Consider the following 14,738-nt stretch of genomic DNA (forward strand, 5'->3'; position numbering starts at 1 on the left):
TCTCCCATCCACCTGCTTCTCTGAAACCCTGAGCAATTCACCCAGGCTTTAACAGCATCTACCACTTCTGTAGGACATGGAACAACAGACTGGTTCCAAATAGGAAAAAGAGTACGTCAAGGCTATATACTGTCACCCTGCTTATTTAACTTCTATGCAGAGTACATCATGAGAAATTCTGGGCTGGATGAAGCACAAGCTGGACTCAAGATTGCCGGGAGAAATATCAATAGCCTCAGATATGCAGATGACACCACCCTTAAGGCAGAAAGTGAAGAGGAACTAAAAAGCCTCTTGATGAAAGTGAAAGAGGAGAGTGAAAAAGCTGGCTTAAAGCTCAACATTCAGAAAACAAAGATCATGGCATCTGGTCCCATTACTTCATGGGAAATAGATGGGGAAACAGTGGAAACAGTGTCAGACTTTATTTTGGGGGGCTCCAAAATTTGGAAACAGTGTCAGACTTTGTTTTGGGGGGGCTCCAAAATCACTGCAGATGGTGACTGCAGCCATGAAATTAAAAGACGCTTACTCCTTGGAAGGAAAGTTATGACCAACCTAGATAGCATATTCAAAAGCAGAGACATTACTTTGCCAACAAAGGTCCATCTAGTCAAGGCTATGGTTTTTCCAGTGGTCATGTATGGATGTGAGATTTGGACTGTGAAGAAAGCTGAGCACTGAAGAATTGATGCTTTTGAACTGTGGTGTTGGAGAAGACTCTTGAGAGTCCCTTGGACTGCAAGGAGATCCAACCAGTCCATCCTAAAGGGGATCTGCTGAGGCTGAAACTCCAATTCTTTGTCCACCTCATGTGAAGAGCTGACTCATTGGAAAAGACTCTCATGCTGGGAGGGATTGGGGTTAGGAGGAGAAGGGGACGACAGAAGATGAGATGGCTGGATGGCATCACCGACTGAATGGACATGAGTTTGAGTGAACTCTGGGAGTTGGTGATGGACAGGGAGGCCTGTCGTGCTGCGATTCATGGGGTCGGAGAGTCGGACACGACTGAGCAACTGAACTGAATTGAACCGAACCACTTCTGTAAATGGTTAGCAATGTTTTTGATCGTCTGAGACAGAAGGAAAAGAGAGAGAGTAGATGTGAACAGGAACGCAGATGGTACGCTGTCACAGGGAACTGGGCATGGGCAGCTCCAGCGAACCAAGGGTCCTGACTCCACAGGCTCTCAGATGGAAACAGCAAGAACACATGCCCTTCCAGAGGCCATCAGGGCAGCTCTCAACAGGAAAACGTGAGCACCATCAAGCGTGGACACCAGACAAGTTCCCTCCCTCCCTGGAGCCCCAGCTAGACTGTCCCTCCGGCAGGCGGTGGGTTCTAATGGGAGCTCTTGAGGATCAGGTTCAGCCCTTGACGACGGCGGCTCCCAGGACGCAGTGGAGAATGATTTTTTAAAATTTCTTCAATGCTCACATATTGAGATAAAAGAGGTCACTCTGGCTTATACATCAATTCACTTGAATTTGATCCTAACTAAATAAAATGCCCTATTTGTGGTCTATCAAACATACATTGTACACTTGCTTTAATTATTAGAGAGGGGCACACTGACCAGAAGGAACGCCCGTGTTAAAAGTAAAGATTAAAAGCCGCTGCTCCCGGGACCCGGATGGGGACCGTCTGTGGTAAGACTCCCTTCCCGGATGCAAGGCCAGGTTGACGCCGTCTGCGTGCTAGCCTGTTTTTGTTTGTTTAAACCTTAAAGAAATGTATCCCTGACTTGTTTAACGTTCTTTGCTTTGACAAGATGTAAAACTGTGCTGAAACCACGCTTCTCCGGAGCGGTTTCTCAGAGAAACCTGGGAAGTGGGCCTCCGGCCTGGTTCTCAGTTTGGCTCAAACCAAACCCCTTTCTGATTGTAGACTGTTTGTTGTTGGTTCTGACGGGGGCCCCCGCCTCTCTGGAAAGGCTGCGTTCTTCACACGACGCCCATCTGGGGGCTCATGTCTAAAGACAGCGAAAAGAAACACGAAACGGTCGCTGCCTTTCGCGCGCCTATTTTTTTCCGCCTCCGCCTCTCACGTCGTCCACCCAACCCCAGACTCAGGCTGAGGGACCGCGCGCTCTCTCGCGGCTCCACGCCACTCGGCGCCAGCCCTGGGCCAGGTGTCTCGCCCGCTCCTCGGGAGGAGGCGGCGCGCAGCCCGGCCCCCAGCCCCGCAGCCTCCCCTCTGCGAGACAGCCCTCGACCCGCCGGAACCGCGGGGCACGCCGGGAGGACGGCGCGGTGGGTGACGTCACACCGCGCCCCCGACGCAGGCGCGTGCGCGAGGCCGGTGGAACTACCCTTCCCAGGGGGCCACGCGGCGCGCCCACTTCCGGCGGACGGTGCGGGGCCCGGAAGCGGCGCGGCGGCGAATCCAGCGGCGACAGGTCGGCGGCGGCGGCGGCAGCGGCGGCGGCGAGCATGCGGGGCAGCCGGCTGCCCGCGGCGCGCGGTGCGTTCGTTCCTCGGCGGTGGCGGCGGCGCGCGGCGGCTCTCGCGTGAGCGGCGGCGGCCGGAGCGTCCGGCAGGGCGCCGGGCGGGCGGAGTGCCCGCGTCTGCGAGGCGGCCCGCCGGGCCCGGCGGCGGCGCCATGTGGAGCGGCCGGAGCTCCTTCACCAGCCTGGTCGTGGGCGTGTTCGTGGTGTACGTGGTGCACACCTGCTGGGTCATGTACGGCATCGTCTACACCCGCCCGTGCTCCGGCCACGGCCGCTGCATCCAGCCCTACCTGGCTCAGAGGCCCAAGCTGCAGGTGAGCGCCTGCCCCCCGCCCGACCTCCACCCTCGGGCCGGGCGGGCCGAGCCGGGCGCCAGACTCTGACCCAGGTGAGGCCGCCTCCCCGCCCCGAGCCCCGACGACCCTCGGCCCGCAGCTGGCCCCTGTGCCCCGCCCCGTCCAGCGGCCAGCCTCAGGCTCCAGCAGGTGTCCCTCTGTGGCAGGCCTGGCCCTCACAGCCATCGTGTCACCGCCGAGTCCTGTCCCCTGAGGAACGGCAGGCACCTTCCCTGCAGCGGCCGCTCAGGTCTTCTTCTGTCAGCGCCCTGCGCTTTCTGCCAGGGCCCTCGCAGGCTTGATTTTCTTGACGGTCCTTTTTCCAGCTCAGTGTGTATACCACCACGCGGTCTAACCTGGGCTCTGAGAACAACGTGGATCTGGTCTTGAACGTGGAGGACTTTGACGTGGAGTCCAAATTTGAAAGGTACGGATGTGGGCAAGGTGACAGGCAAGCCCCGTGGCCATTGAGATTGTTGAAGAGTCAGTGTGTGTGTGTGTGTGTGTGTGAGAGAGAGAGAGAGAGAGAGAGAGTGTGAGAGAAGCGCACCGCAGAGAAGTGGCGTTACCGACCCTCTCGTGCACGGTGGAGTGTTTCAGCTGCAAACGTGTGAAACGTAGGCAGCAAACTTCGTTTCAGTTGAAAGGACCAGCTTTGTCACTTAGGAAGTAGCTCACCCAGCTTCTAACAGTTGTGGGATGCAGCTCGGCCGTGGGGAGTTTCCGGAGGGGTGGGGATGGGTGCAGACCTGCTGAACAGAGCTTACGCAGTTCCGACAGCAAACCTTGTGTTTTCCCAACAGAAGGGATTCAGTTCTGTCATCTAGAAGGGAAAAGAGAAGGATGCACGGAAGAATTTAGCAGAAAATCAAAATTAAGTGAAGTGCAGCTTTACAGAAAAGAGCAAGCAGTGTAAATATGGAAGTATGTAGTGCGGCTTTTTAAAGCTGCATGTAACTGATGATTCTAGGTTTTTAAGTTTGAAGAAATGTAATTTTCAAAGTGATGTGCTCATCACGAGCCCTCCTCTTCCGTCTTTGTTGTCTGGGAGGCGTCAAGATGAGTACTGGGGTGTGTGACTCGGCAGAGCCCGAGTCCTGTGGGAGAGCTGCTGTGGGGATGGGGTGGGTCACGCGTGCCTGGGGCTGGCCTGCGACCTTAGCGGAGGGGATGCAGGCTTTGCAGCAGCTGCCCGTGCCCTCAGAGTGCGTTGCGTAAACGTACGTTCGGGACTCCAGTGACATCTAGGCAGGTGGGTTTCACTCTTAGTACTTCTCAGCCAACAGTAATCGGTTTGGGTTCAAAACGGCATTTTCTGTGGACGTGCTCGCGTGGGCTCCACTTCCCCAGAACAAAACGCTTACGGCGTTGTCGTCGGTTATGTGGTTTCAGGACAGTCAACGTCTCTGTCCCCAAGAAAACGAGGAACAATGGCACGCTGTACGCCTACGTCTTCCTCCACCACGCCGGCGTCCTGCCCTGGAATGATGCGAAGCAGGTGCACCTGGTGAGCCCGCTAACCACCTACATGGTCCCCAGGCCGGAGGAGGTCAGCCTGCTCGCCGGGGGACCCGCGGCACAGGTGAGCGGGCCAGCGGGAGGCAGCCTGCTGGCCCCTGGGGTCCACACGCGTCTGCACGTGCCGTTATCTGTGTTGAGTTAGTGGTGCGCAGTCTGAGTGTTCGGTGACTTTCTTCACCTGGATTCCTTCTCAGGTCACCGGGCCTCTGAGCCCTGGGAGTGTGTGTGCAGGGCAGAGAGTTGGTGCGGGGTGGCCCACCTCAGCTACGGTCAGACTTGGAGCTGGTGACGCTGTGCTGGGGCAGGACAAGGCAGTGCTGGGGCGTTGACTCTAAGGATGTGACCTAAATTAGGAGAAAGGCAGGAGTACAAAGTGTGGCTCGTACACCTAGAAAACCACACGTTCAGGGAAGGCTGGTGGGCACACTCTTGGCCGTGACCGCAGGGGAGGACAGAACAGAGGTAGCCTGGTGTTCGGGGCCGTGTGCCCTGGAAGGAGAGCCCTTCACGGCCAGGGGCGGCAGCTCTCCGGGAGGTGTGCACGTCGTCTTCTCTGTGTCCTTGGAAAGGCCCTGGGTTCCCGTCCCGTGCAGACCGCACAGCACTGCCTCAGGGCCTTCCTGGGGGCCTGCGGAGGGTGGAGGGTGGAGGGCGGCTCTGGATCGTGCGGGTGCTGAGTCAGCGTCAGCTGTTGCTGCTTCTGGGAAGACGGCTCTGGTGTCACCGCTAGAGCTGAACTGGAGCTGGAGGGCGGAGATAAATAGAGCGTCGCTGTCTGTTCACGGGGCTGCTCAGGTCCAACGTTAAGGTCTTCCCGTCAGGAAGGGTTTGTTCTGAATTTAGTGGATTTAGGCTTGTTGCCCAGGCGCGGACAGACCCCTTCCAGAAGGCTGGGCAGAGCTGCTTTAGAAGCGTCTCAGTTCAGGCTCCTTGCAGGCTGCAGGGCTCTTACCTCCAGACTGCCCCCGCTTCCTGTGACTGTTCAGGGCTCGGCCTTCCCGGGGCAGGAGTCCGTGAGACCCAGGATCACGAGCTCTGGAACAGCAGGCCTTCGGCTTCTGCCATGAGCAGGCTGTGGGGAGTGAGGGTCTGGGCGAGGGCCGCCAGGGTCCCTCTCGGGCCGGCTCGGGGCTGCATTCTCTCCCAGGTAAGGGTTCCGCACCCCGCCCCCAAGACCCACTGGGCCTGCCCCTCCCGGCCTCTCCTTGCTGAGTCAGCGCTCATGTTCAGCAGCAGATCGAGGCCGAGAAGAGGCCGACGAGTGCCCTGGATGAGCCCGTTTCTCACTGGAGGCCCAGGCTGACCCTAAACGTGATGGTGGACAACTTCGTCTTTGACGGGGCCTCCTTGCCTGCGGACGTGCAGCGCTACATGAAGATGTAGGTGCCGCTGAGGCCCCGGGGCAGGCCCGCTGCAGGTCCCGCGCCCAGCTTGAGCACCACTCGTGCACTCCCTGAGCGGACAGCAGAGGGTGGATCCGGTGGGTGGGGGAGCCCCCGGGATCGTGGCCAGCCACAGTCCAGGAGCAGATGGGCTGCACCTGCACCCCTGAGACCTCCGTAGTAGGGAGCCGGGGGCTGCCTGGAGTGCCCCGGCCATCCTGCCTCTTGGAGGTCTCGCTGATCACAGCTGCCACCACGACCAGGAGGGAAGAAGGGAACAGCGGGTGTTTTCTCAGAGGGACAGTGGGGAACCTGGTTGGGCCGAGTCACCCTGCACCCTCGAGGCAATCCCCTGTCTGTGTCCCGCGACCTCACACGCCACTCCCTCAGCTTAAATGCTGGTTGTTAGGTCACCCTCTCTCCATCACTTGCCATCAGAAGCATAACCGTTGAAGCCGGCTTAGGGCACCCTGCCCTAACCCCGACTCTGGCCCAGTCCCAGGTCGACACGTAGCTCCCGGAAACGCGGATGAGAATTGTCGCCTCCCACACTTCTCAGCGGCCCCTCTGGTGCGCTCACGGCACTCTGCCTTCTGTCAAGTTCTCATTTTTTAATGCTGGGTGCGTTCGTAGTTGGGAGCGTGAGGGCCGCGGGGTGCGAGGCCCCTGCCCGCCCCCTCCCAAGCCTGTGGCCCTCACGTCTCGCTGCACCCCGGACACTCATGTGGGCGCACGCACAGCCCCTCGTTCTGTGTCCTGAATGGCGTCCCGCTGAGCGCCCGGTGCCCAGCCTCACTGCGTTTTCCAGTGGCAGCTGTGAGGGGGGAACGTGGCGCACGGGCCCCTCCGCTCCCCGTGGGAATGCGCGTCCTGGGCCTGCTGGCACCCAGAAGCGCTGGGGTCACGGTTGGGGGAGCGGTCTGTGAGGTAGACCCAGCATCTTGGGGTTTCCGTCCTCCTGGGTGCGGGAGCCCCCCAGTGACCTGGAGACGGCTCTGCCCCCAGGATCCAGCTGGGGAAGACGGTGCAGTACCTGCCCATCCTGTTCATTGACCAGCTGAGCAACCGTGTCAAGGACCTCATGGTGAGTTGGCTGCTGCCGCCGACCCCAGCATAGCCTGCATACAGTGGGCAGCGGGTCCCACCCGTGATGAGCACGGAGCCCTGGGAGGGCTGCTTATCCCTCAAGTGGCTGTGGCCATGGCTCCACGGGGGCCCGGGATTCTGGTGGGGAGGCATCTGGAGCAGAGCCTGCCTCTTCCAGGCTGGCGCCCGGTCACCTGCGCCCCCGGGGTGGGCTGGGCTGGCAGCAGCACTAACAGCTGACGCCTGAGGTTGCTTACCGCCGCAGGCACCGTGCTGGGCACCTCGCAGCACCCAAACCGCTGTGTCACCGTGTCTCCGACCTGCAGGGCCTCACTTAGGGTCAGGGAGGTGCTCTCTCCACGGAGGCCTGCTGCTTAGCGTCTCTGGGCAGAGCTCAGCTATGGGGGCCGCAGGGTCGGGTGTCATGGGACACCTCCCCTCCACACACAGTCACACGTCAATTCCAAGTGTCCTCGAGGGCCCTATTGAGGGGCCACCCCTCCCTGCAGCTCCCGCCGCCCCCGTGAGTGTGGCTGCCCCGCCGTGTTCTTCTCAGGGCAGCCTTGGCATCTGGTCCCCGGGCAGGGGCTCAGACTCCCGTGGGCCTCTGCTCGACTCAGCTGCCAACGTGGGTCCCCGCGCCTGCCCAGGAGGCGCCAGCGCCGGGGCTGTGGTCACAAGAGACACATAGGGTTCATTTGATGGAGAGGAGCTTGAGGAATGAGGACTTCCTGGAGGAGGTGCCTGCAGGTCACCAGAGGACGGTGTGGTGCCGGGCCCACGGGGTCCCAGCCTGGCGCAGGGACGGACCGCCACCGCTCCCCCGCAGGTCATCAACCGCTCCAGCACTGAGCTGCCGCTCACCGTGTCCTACGACAAGATCTCGCTGGGGCGGCTGCGCTTCTGGATCCACATGCAGGACGCCGTGTACTCACTGCAGCAGTTCGGTGAGGCCGCCGGGCGTGCCCCGGGAGTGGGGAGTCGGGGGAGCCCGGCACTCGGCACCCGTCCGCCCGTGAGGCTGTCCCCCTTGGGCCCTGTGGGGTCCGAGGAGCTCCTTTGCAGACGAGGTGACCCCTCGGGGCTCTGTAGCATGGGTCCATGTCGCCCCTCACTCGGGTCCTCGGTCCCCTTCAGGATTCTCAGAAAAAGATGCTGACGAAGTAAAGGGGATCTTTGTCGACACCAACTTGTATTTCTTGGCGCTGACCTTCTTCGTGGCTGCATTTCACGTGAGTGCTCCTGGTTTTCCAGTGCAGCCTCCTCTCTCCCCGCCCCGCAGGAGAGGGGTCTACACTCAGGCTTAACTAGCTGAAGGGCTAGGTTTCGTCTGTTTGGAGCCGTTTTGAAAACAAATCAAAATGAGGTTAGCAAAATAGGTGTTGCCTTGTGTGAGGTCTGGCACGGTGATTCCAAGAGTTACGGTCGGGTCCTGCCGGGAGGGTCCCCGTTAGACGCAGTGGCTGGCGACTGCCAGAAAAGCCTGCATGGAGCTGTGCTCAGGGCAGAGGGCGGGGGTGAGGCCTGGCTCCCGGCTGTAACAGTGGGTCCACAGGCCAGGGCACCGGCCACCAGAGAAGCTAGAACTTGGCAGGGCCGCGCTGGGGCTGGGGTCTCCCTGAGTGGACAGTGTCTCCAGTCGAGCCCGTGCTCGCCCACACAGCATGGGGGCTCATTGCTGTCCTGTCCTCTTCCAGCTACTTTTTGATTTCCTGGCGTTTAAAAACGACATCAGCTTCTGGAAGAAGAAGAAGAGCATGATCGGCATGTCCACCAAAGCAGGTAGTGGCTCGGGACTCGCTCGTGTCCTCCCGCTGGGCCACGTGGGCGGGTGATGAGCTCACTTTGACGCCCACAGGGGTCTTCGCCCGGGACCCACGCGGCTCTTGCTTGGGACGGGCTTTTAGGTCCCCGTGAGAGCAACCTGGGAGGGTGAGGGCAGCCTCCTGGCCGTGGGGAGCACCCCGTACACCTGGGGCAGGGGGCTCGGGGGCCGGTTCTCGGCACTCGTCTGCATGGGCTCGTGGTCCCGCGGGCCGCCAGGCTGGCTTCCCAGCAGGAGGTGGCTCTTCAGCTCCCGTGGAGTCACTCTGAGGGCGGGGCCTGGGGTGCTTGGGTGGCCCCTGCGTCCAGGTCCCAGGTCTCGGGGTCTTCTGTCCTCGCTTCTGACTTACTCGGAGGGGAGGACCCCTCTGAGGCCCTCCGCTGGCCTCTCCTGTTGTGGTGTGAGCAGCGTTTGTGGGGCCTGGGCCTGCGTTCCTGGCAGGCATTGCCCTGCAGGGGACGTTCCCACAGCCATGGTGGCTCCTGAGTCTCCGCTGGGAAGACAGGCCCAGCTCCGGCGCAGGGTCCCCATCAGGAACCGTGTCCCCCGCATCCCGTCCGTGCGTCATGTCAGTGCGTGTGGCTCACACACGTCCTGGCTGACGTGGCTTTCTGTTGGGTCCCAGCCTTTCATGGCTCCACGGCTCCCTTTCAGTGGGCAGAGGGGAGACGCGCTTGAAGGTGCTGGTACCCCGGGGCTGAGTGCCTGTGTGCACGTGTGTGCACCTGTGTGGGTGTGCGTGGGGTGCAGCTGGCTGGCCCCACCCTGCACTCAGCCCCACCCGCCCGTCCCCAGTGCTCTGGCGCTGCTTCAGCACCGTGGTCATCTTCCTGTTCCTGCTGGACGAGCAGACGAGCCTCCTGGTGCTGGTGCCCGCGGGCATTGGAGCCGCCATCGAGGTGAGTGGCCCACCTGGGCGTTGATCTGCGTGTTGCCTCAGAGGTCGTGGGGCCCGGGTGCTCATCGTGGGTCGGGACTGGCGTCTGCCTGGGGACTGGCCGGCCTGGCTAGGGCAAGGGCGCCGCTGCCTGGCTCCAGTGGAGCTTCACACAGCCCTGTGTGTCTCCACCTGGACGCTTCCTGTCCTGTCCGCCCGCGAGATGTGGTAGCTCGGTGGGTGGACCCCGTGGCTGTCGCTGAACTGATGCTGTGTGGAGCAGGATGGGTAATGGGCGATGTGGGAATGATGGGCCAGGATGCCCTCTCTCTGGAGTCCAGGGCCCCTTGGGCCTCCGGCACCACCCTCACCAGGACCCTCAGAGTGGCTTTGTTCAGGCCTTTGCCTGTGGGCACCCCTTGGGAAGTGCTGTCTGGGCCCTCCTGCAGCCACAAGTCATGTGGACACCGACTTCACTGTTGTGCTGGCCCCACCTCAGGGGGACGACCACCTGGAGACACCCAGCCGTGGCAGGACACGGGACTCTGTGCTGCCTGGGGGGCTGGAAGAAGGTGCCAGGGCAAGTCTGGAGGTGGTGGGGGTGGCCAGGCACAGGTGAACTAGGTGGGGATTGGTGGTCCCCAAGGGCGGACAGGCTGGGTCTGTGCTGGAGACGGGCGTTGGTCAGGGGCCCGCCGAGTGGTCAGGCTGAGCTGGGGTGCAGCGGGGCATGAGTGGCCCGTGTCCTGATCGGTCACCGTCCAAGCAGCAGGCTGTGGCTTCTTCTGGGTCCTGGAACCTCAGGTGTGGTTTCCTTTCTCAGCTGTGGAAAGTGAAAAAGGCCTTGAAGATGACCGTCATCTGGAGAGGCCTGTGGCCCACATTTCAGGTAGGGGACGCCCCCCCATGTCCTCTCGGGGACCTGTCACTTCGTCCTGTCGCAGCCCACCTGTGGGACAGGCCAGCCGCTGCATGCGTCCCTTGGCTGCACCCCACCACGTACAGTCCTGAGGGCGGGTGACCGTCTCATGGTCACCTGTAGGCCCGCGGGGACACGCAGGGGTGTCTTGGTGTGGGCGGGGCAGCTCACCCCTCTGCAGCTCTGCCCTCAAGCCCCCTGGGCTCTGATTCCCCTGGGATCCCCCGTCCCCAGCCGTAGGAGCAGCAACCCCCCACCCCACGACCAGGCGGGACGCTGGTTGTCCCATCTCAAGTGCAGCCTCCCGCAGGGTGGGGTCCTGCCCTGACCACACCCTGAGGGGCTCTCCGGTGTCGAGCTTCCTGGGGCGGCAGTGGGAGGTGACGGCCGGACGGCTGCTCCGCTTCGTGTGGCGGGCCTCACGTGCAGACCCCTGGGACTGAGGGTGCAGGCGTGCAGGTCAAGGGCGGGTCACACGGCGTGGTGCAGCTCGTGGTCCGCGTCACCCCGCGCGTCTGCCCTGGCTGAGGGGGAGCAGGGCGTTTACTGAAAGCCTAGCGGGACGGGGGCAGGAAGCGGCCGTGCCGCATGACGTCTGGGTTGACGGGCCTGCCACGGCCTCGCGTCCCGGGCGGTGCGCTCAGGGCTGCCGTGCCTGGCCGGGGGTTCCTCCCGCTCAGCCTGCAGCCAGGCTGAGCCCGGGCGCCAACCTGGCCCCTGGGGTGACGTGCTTGTGTGGACTCCTTTGCAGTTTGGCACTTACAGTGAGTCTGAGCGGAGGACAGAGGAGTACGACGCCCAGGTGAGCGGCGGCGCAGCGTGCTCACCCGCAGGCACGGGCCGGGCTGTGGCTGCCCGGGAGGAGGCCCATCCTGGGTGTGGGACCCGCCCGCCTTAACCTCGACCCTGGGAAGCTGCCTGCTGGTCTTCTGACCCAGGAGGGGGCGCTGGGGGCTCCCGGGTCCCAGTCCTGTGGGTGCCTGCTCCACGTGCTGTCCTGTTGGGAGGCGTCTTCCTGCTCGTGGGCGCCCGTGGGGCTGTGAGCCGGGCCCGCTCCGCGCCGTGGGGCGCCCCCTCCCGCGTGGTTCTCGGGTTGGTTCACACGTTCCTCGTGCAGGGATTTTGTGTTCTGGTTTCACGGGCGTCGGCCGCATCCCAGTCTTCATCGGGTTTGGTAAAGCCCAGATGGGAATCGAGGACCCCTTTCTTCAGAGTCCTTTGCTGGACGTCTGGTCCCCCGCCTGCCCCCAGTCACGCTGAGTCTGGCTGTGTGTCAGGGCCGGCGTGGATCCATCACGCGTTCGTGGCGGATGTCCTGTGGGCAGATGCTTGCCAGCTTGTATCCTCCACGCAGCCCAGCTTTGCTGCCCTGGACGTCCTGCCACTGTGCCCTCTGGTCTGTGGGTCTAGGCGGCTCGGAGGACGGGCCCTGACTGGGCACCTTCTGTCCCCCAGGCCATGAAGTACCTGTCTTACCTGCTCTACCCTCTCTGCATCGGGGGTGCCATCTACTCACTGCTCAACATCAAGTACAAGAGGTGAGAGCACCCTGCTGACGGCCGCGGGTCCAGCGCAGCTTCGCCCTCAGCCTGGGTCCTGGCTGCCCGTTGCTGGCCCCTCGCGGCCATCTGGTCCCAGCAGGCTGGGGAGCACTTGTGGGAGCAGACTCACTGCTGGCCACACAGCCCGCGTCCAGAGGGGCAGGGGCCTCTGCACTGTCGTGGCCCCATCCTCCCAGCACGGGCGACCCCCAGCGGCACCGGTGTGCGGGCCAGGCTCAGGGCCGCCCCCAGGCTGCGTGGTTCTGTCCCACTGGAGGTCGTCAGGGGAAGTGTGTCAGTGCCCAGTCTCTGCCGTCCCCTCGGTGGGGGCTCTAAGGAGCCCACCGTCCACGCAGGTGGCCCGGGCTAGCCCGCCAAGAGCAGCCCCTGCTGCGGCCCCGGCACTGGAGGGGCCAGGGGGGCCTCGGTCACGACAGGCCGAGCGGCGCCCCCGTCACTGCCCTTGCCTTCCAGCTGGTATTCCTGGTTGATCAACAGCTTTGTCAATGGTGAGTCTCCCATCCTGGCAGCAGCGTTTGTAGCGGGTCACATCGTCCACCTGCCGCCTGGCCTAGTGCGGCGAGAGGTGCCCTGTCCGGCCCTGCCTGCCACTCCCTGCGTCCCCCTTGCTGGGCCTCTGGGGTCAGCTGTGGCACCATGTTCTCGTGGGTAGTCGGTGCGGCACCGCAGCCCCCGCCCCGTGTCCGGGGCAGCTCGGCCCTCGGCTTGTCCAGACGGTGAGCTGCTGCTTGCCGGCCGCCGGGCCCAGCTCGGCGCGTTCACCGGGCGTGGGAGGGGCCCGTCTCGGCCCCGGGCAGGAGGCGGTGGGTAACGGCAGGCAGAGCTCCCAGGCGTCCGGAGTCGGTAGCTCCGATGCCCGGCGGCAGGGGCAGCATCCCGGCCCGTGCCTCCACACCCGTGTCTCCCCAGGGGTCTATGCGTTCGGCTTCCTGTTCATGCTGCCCCAGCTCTTCGTGAACTACAAGGTAAGAGGCGCGCCCCCTGACCCGTGGGCCCCGCGCCCCTGGGCCGCCCAGCCCTGACGCGCCCCGTCTCCTTGTCCCCAGATGAAGTCAGTGGCCCACCTGCCCTGGAAGGCCTTCACCTACAAGGTCAGTGTGTCGCCTGCACGGGGCCCTTGGGCACTGTCCCTCGTGGCCGGGTCGTGTCAGCCGTGCTTCTGTGCAGGGGCACTGGGGGTCCAGGCTGGGGGTTCTCCTTCAAGCACAGAGCCCCGCGGTGGCCCTGGAAGCCCGGGGTCCCTGCCCCAGCCCCACAGACGGTCTCCCGAGGGACAGCCCTGCTGTTTCCTGGCACCACACGTCCTACAGCAGGCGGATGCTCTTGACCCGCTGGCTGGCGTCGGGTGCTGGGTCCCTGCCCACCAGACAGCGGCTCCAGTGGTCCCAGGCCCAAGCTGGCCATGGGCTCTTGGGCATGTCGTGGCCCGGCCACGTGCAGAGGCTGGCGCCGCGTGACCCTCCAGTGACCGTGAACTAGAGCGTGCCAGGTCGGGCGTGGGGATGGTCAGAGCTGCCTTCTGCTTTGGATCTGCACGGGGATTCTATGCAGACGGCTCCGTAATCCCACCACCACTCCTGGGCGGTGCTTCTCCATCCTGTTTGCGGAGGGCTGGCGGGACGCCCGGCCGTGGGGTCTGTGCCAGGGTCACCCTGGGCCCAGGACCCCTGCTGCTCCCCGTTGTGGTGGCGCTCAGGTCACTGGGTGGTGAGTGCCCACGGGTGACCACGTGCCCGGGGGGCTCTGGTCTCACGGCCCCGCCCGCCTGCAGGCCTTTAACACCTTCATCGACGACGTGTTCGCCTTTATCATCACCATGCCCACCTCGCACCGGCTGGCCTGCTTCCGGGATGACGTGGTGTTCCTCGTGTACCTGTACCAGCGGTGGTGAGTGTGGCCCCGTCCTGCTCCTGTAGGGGAGGCGCTGGCAGGTGGGGCCTCGGGGCCTGGCGCCCTGTGCAGGAGCACTGCTGTCTGTCTGACTGCCCCACGAGCACGTCGCTCCCCTGCTCAGCAGAGCGTGAGGCGGGCCACAGCCCTGCTCTGCATGCATGCACCCAGGCTCTGGCCCCCACCTCGGCATGGGTGCAGCTGTCAGCGGCGGCCTCAGGAGCAGAGGTCTGGCCTGACCGTCCTAAGAACGTCGAGAGGGCACAAGGCAAACCCGCGCCGGTCTCTCCCATGGGGACTGACTATCCGAGTCCTGGCTCTCATTCACCCAGGACATGCGTGTTCGCGCTTGTGTGCCAGCCAGCCTGACTCACACGTGGTCTCGTTGCAGGCTTTATCCCGTGGATAAGAGTAGAGTGAACGAGTTTGGGGAGTCCTACGAGGACACCCCCCAGCGGAAGCCCCACACAGACTGAGACGCTCAGGGCACCGCTGCAGAGGGTGGCGGCCCAGGTGGGCCTCCCATATCACAGCCTCTACGTTGCCAAACCCCTGAGTGTCCCTCACGGCCTCGGGTGCCTCCACGTCGTGTCCGCGGTGCCGACAGCGCTGATGACACCGCCCGCACGGACGTCCGTCCTGGTTGCCGGGTCCAGGAGCGTCTGGTGCCCGTGGGTGCTGGGCCGCTCCTGTGGGGTCCCCACCCTGGATTCCGTCTCCTGGGGTCTGTGGGTGCTCCTCACGGGGATTTCACATGCCTCCTTGAATCCGTTCCGTGTAGACTCTGGGATCAAACGGCTTTTTTCCTTTTCATTTAAATTTGACTATTTTACAGCTTAATGTACGTATGTTTCTATTTTAAAATAAATTTCTCTGGCTGTACACTCTT

The 14,738-nt window shown here is 63.0% G+C and overlaps 1 protein-coding gene across 2 annotated transcripts; it reads left to right on the forward strand.

Moving 5' to 3' along the window:
• The first annotated feature begins 2,387 nt into the window (after window positions 1–2,387).
• On the forward strand, window positions 2,388–14,738 carry CLPTM1L (CLPTM1 like). Of its 2 annotated transcripts, none has more exons than XM_027520130.1 (17): window positions 2,388–2,766; window positions 3,114–3,214; window positions 4,180–4,369; window positions 5,539–5,687; window positions 6,696–6,774; window positions 7,606–7,723; window positions 7,914–8,008; window positions 8,474–8,558; window positions 9,397–9,500; window positions 10,302–10,367; window positions 11,149–11,199; window positions 11,853–11,935; window positions 12,413–12,447; window positions 12,869–12,924; window positions 13,006–13,050; window positions 13,731–13,846; window positions 14,241–14,738. In XM_027520130.1, the coding sequence occupies exons 1-17, from the start codon at window positions 2,605–2,607 to the stop codon at window positions 14,323–14,325; spliced, it is 1,620 nt and encodes a 539-aa protein (XP_027375931.1). In that variant the 5' UTR covers window positions 2,388–2,604; the 3' UTR covers window positions 14,326–14,738. The 2 variants fall into 2 exon arrangements, with proteins under 2 accessions (XP_027375931.1, XP_027375932.1); XM_027520131.1 differs by having other exon boundaries at window positions 5,542–5,687.

The sequence above is a fragment of the Bos indicus x Bos taurus genome, chromosome 20, assembly GCF_003369695.1.
Source record: "Bos indicus x Bos taurus breed Angus x Brahman F1 hybrid chromosome 20, Bos_hybrid_MaternalHap_v2.0, whole genome shotgun sequence".
Classification (NCBI taxonomy): domain Eukaryota; kingdom Metazoa; phylum Chordata; class Mammalia; order Artiodactyla; family Bovidae; genus Bos; species Bos indicus x Bos taurus.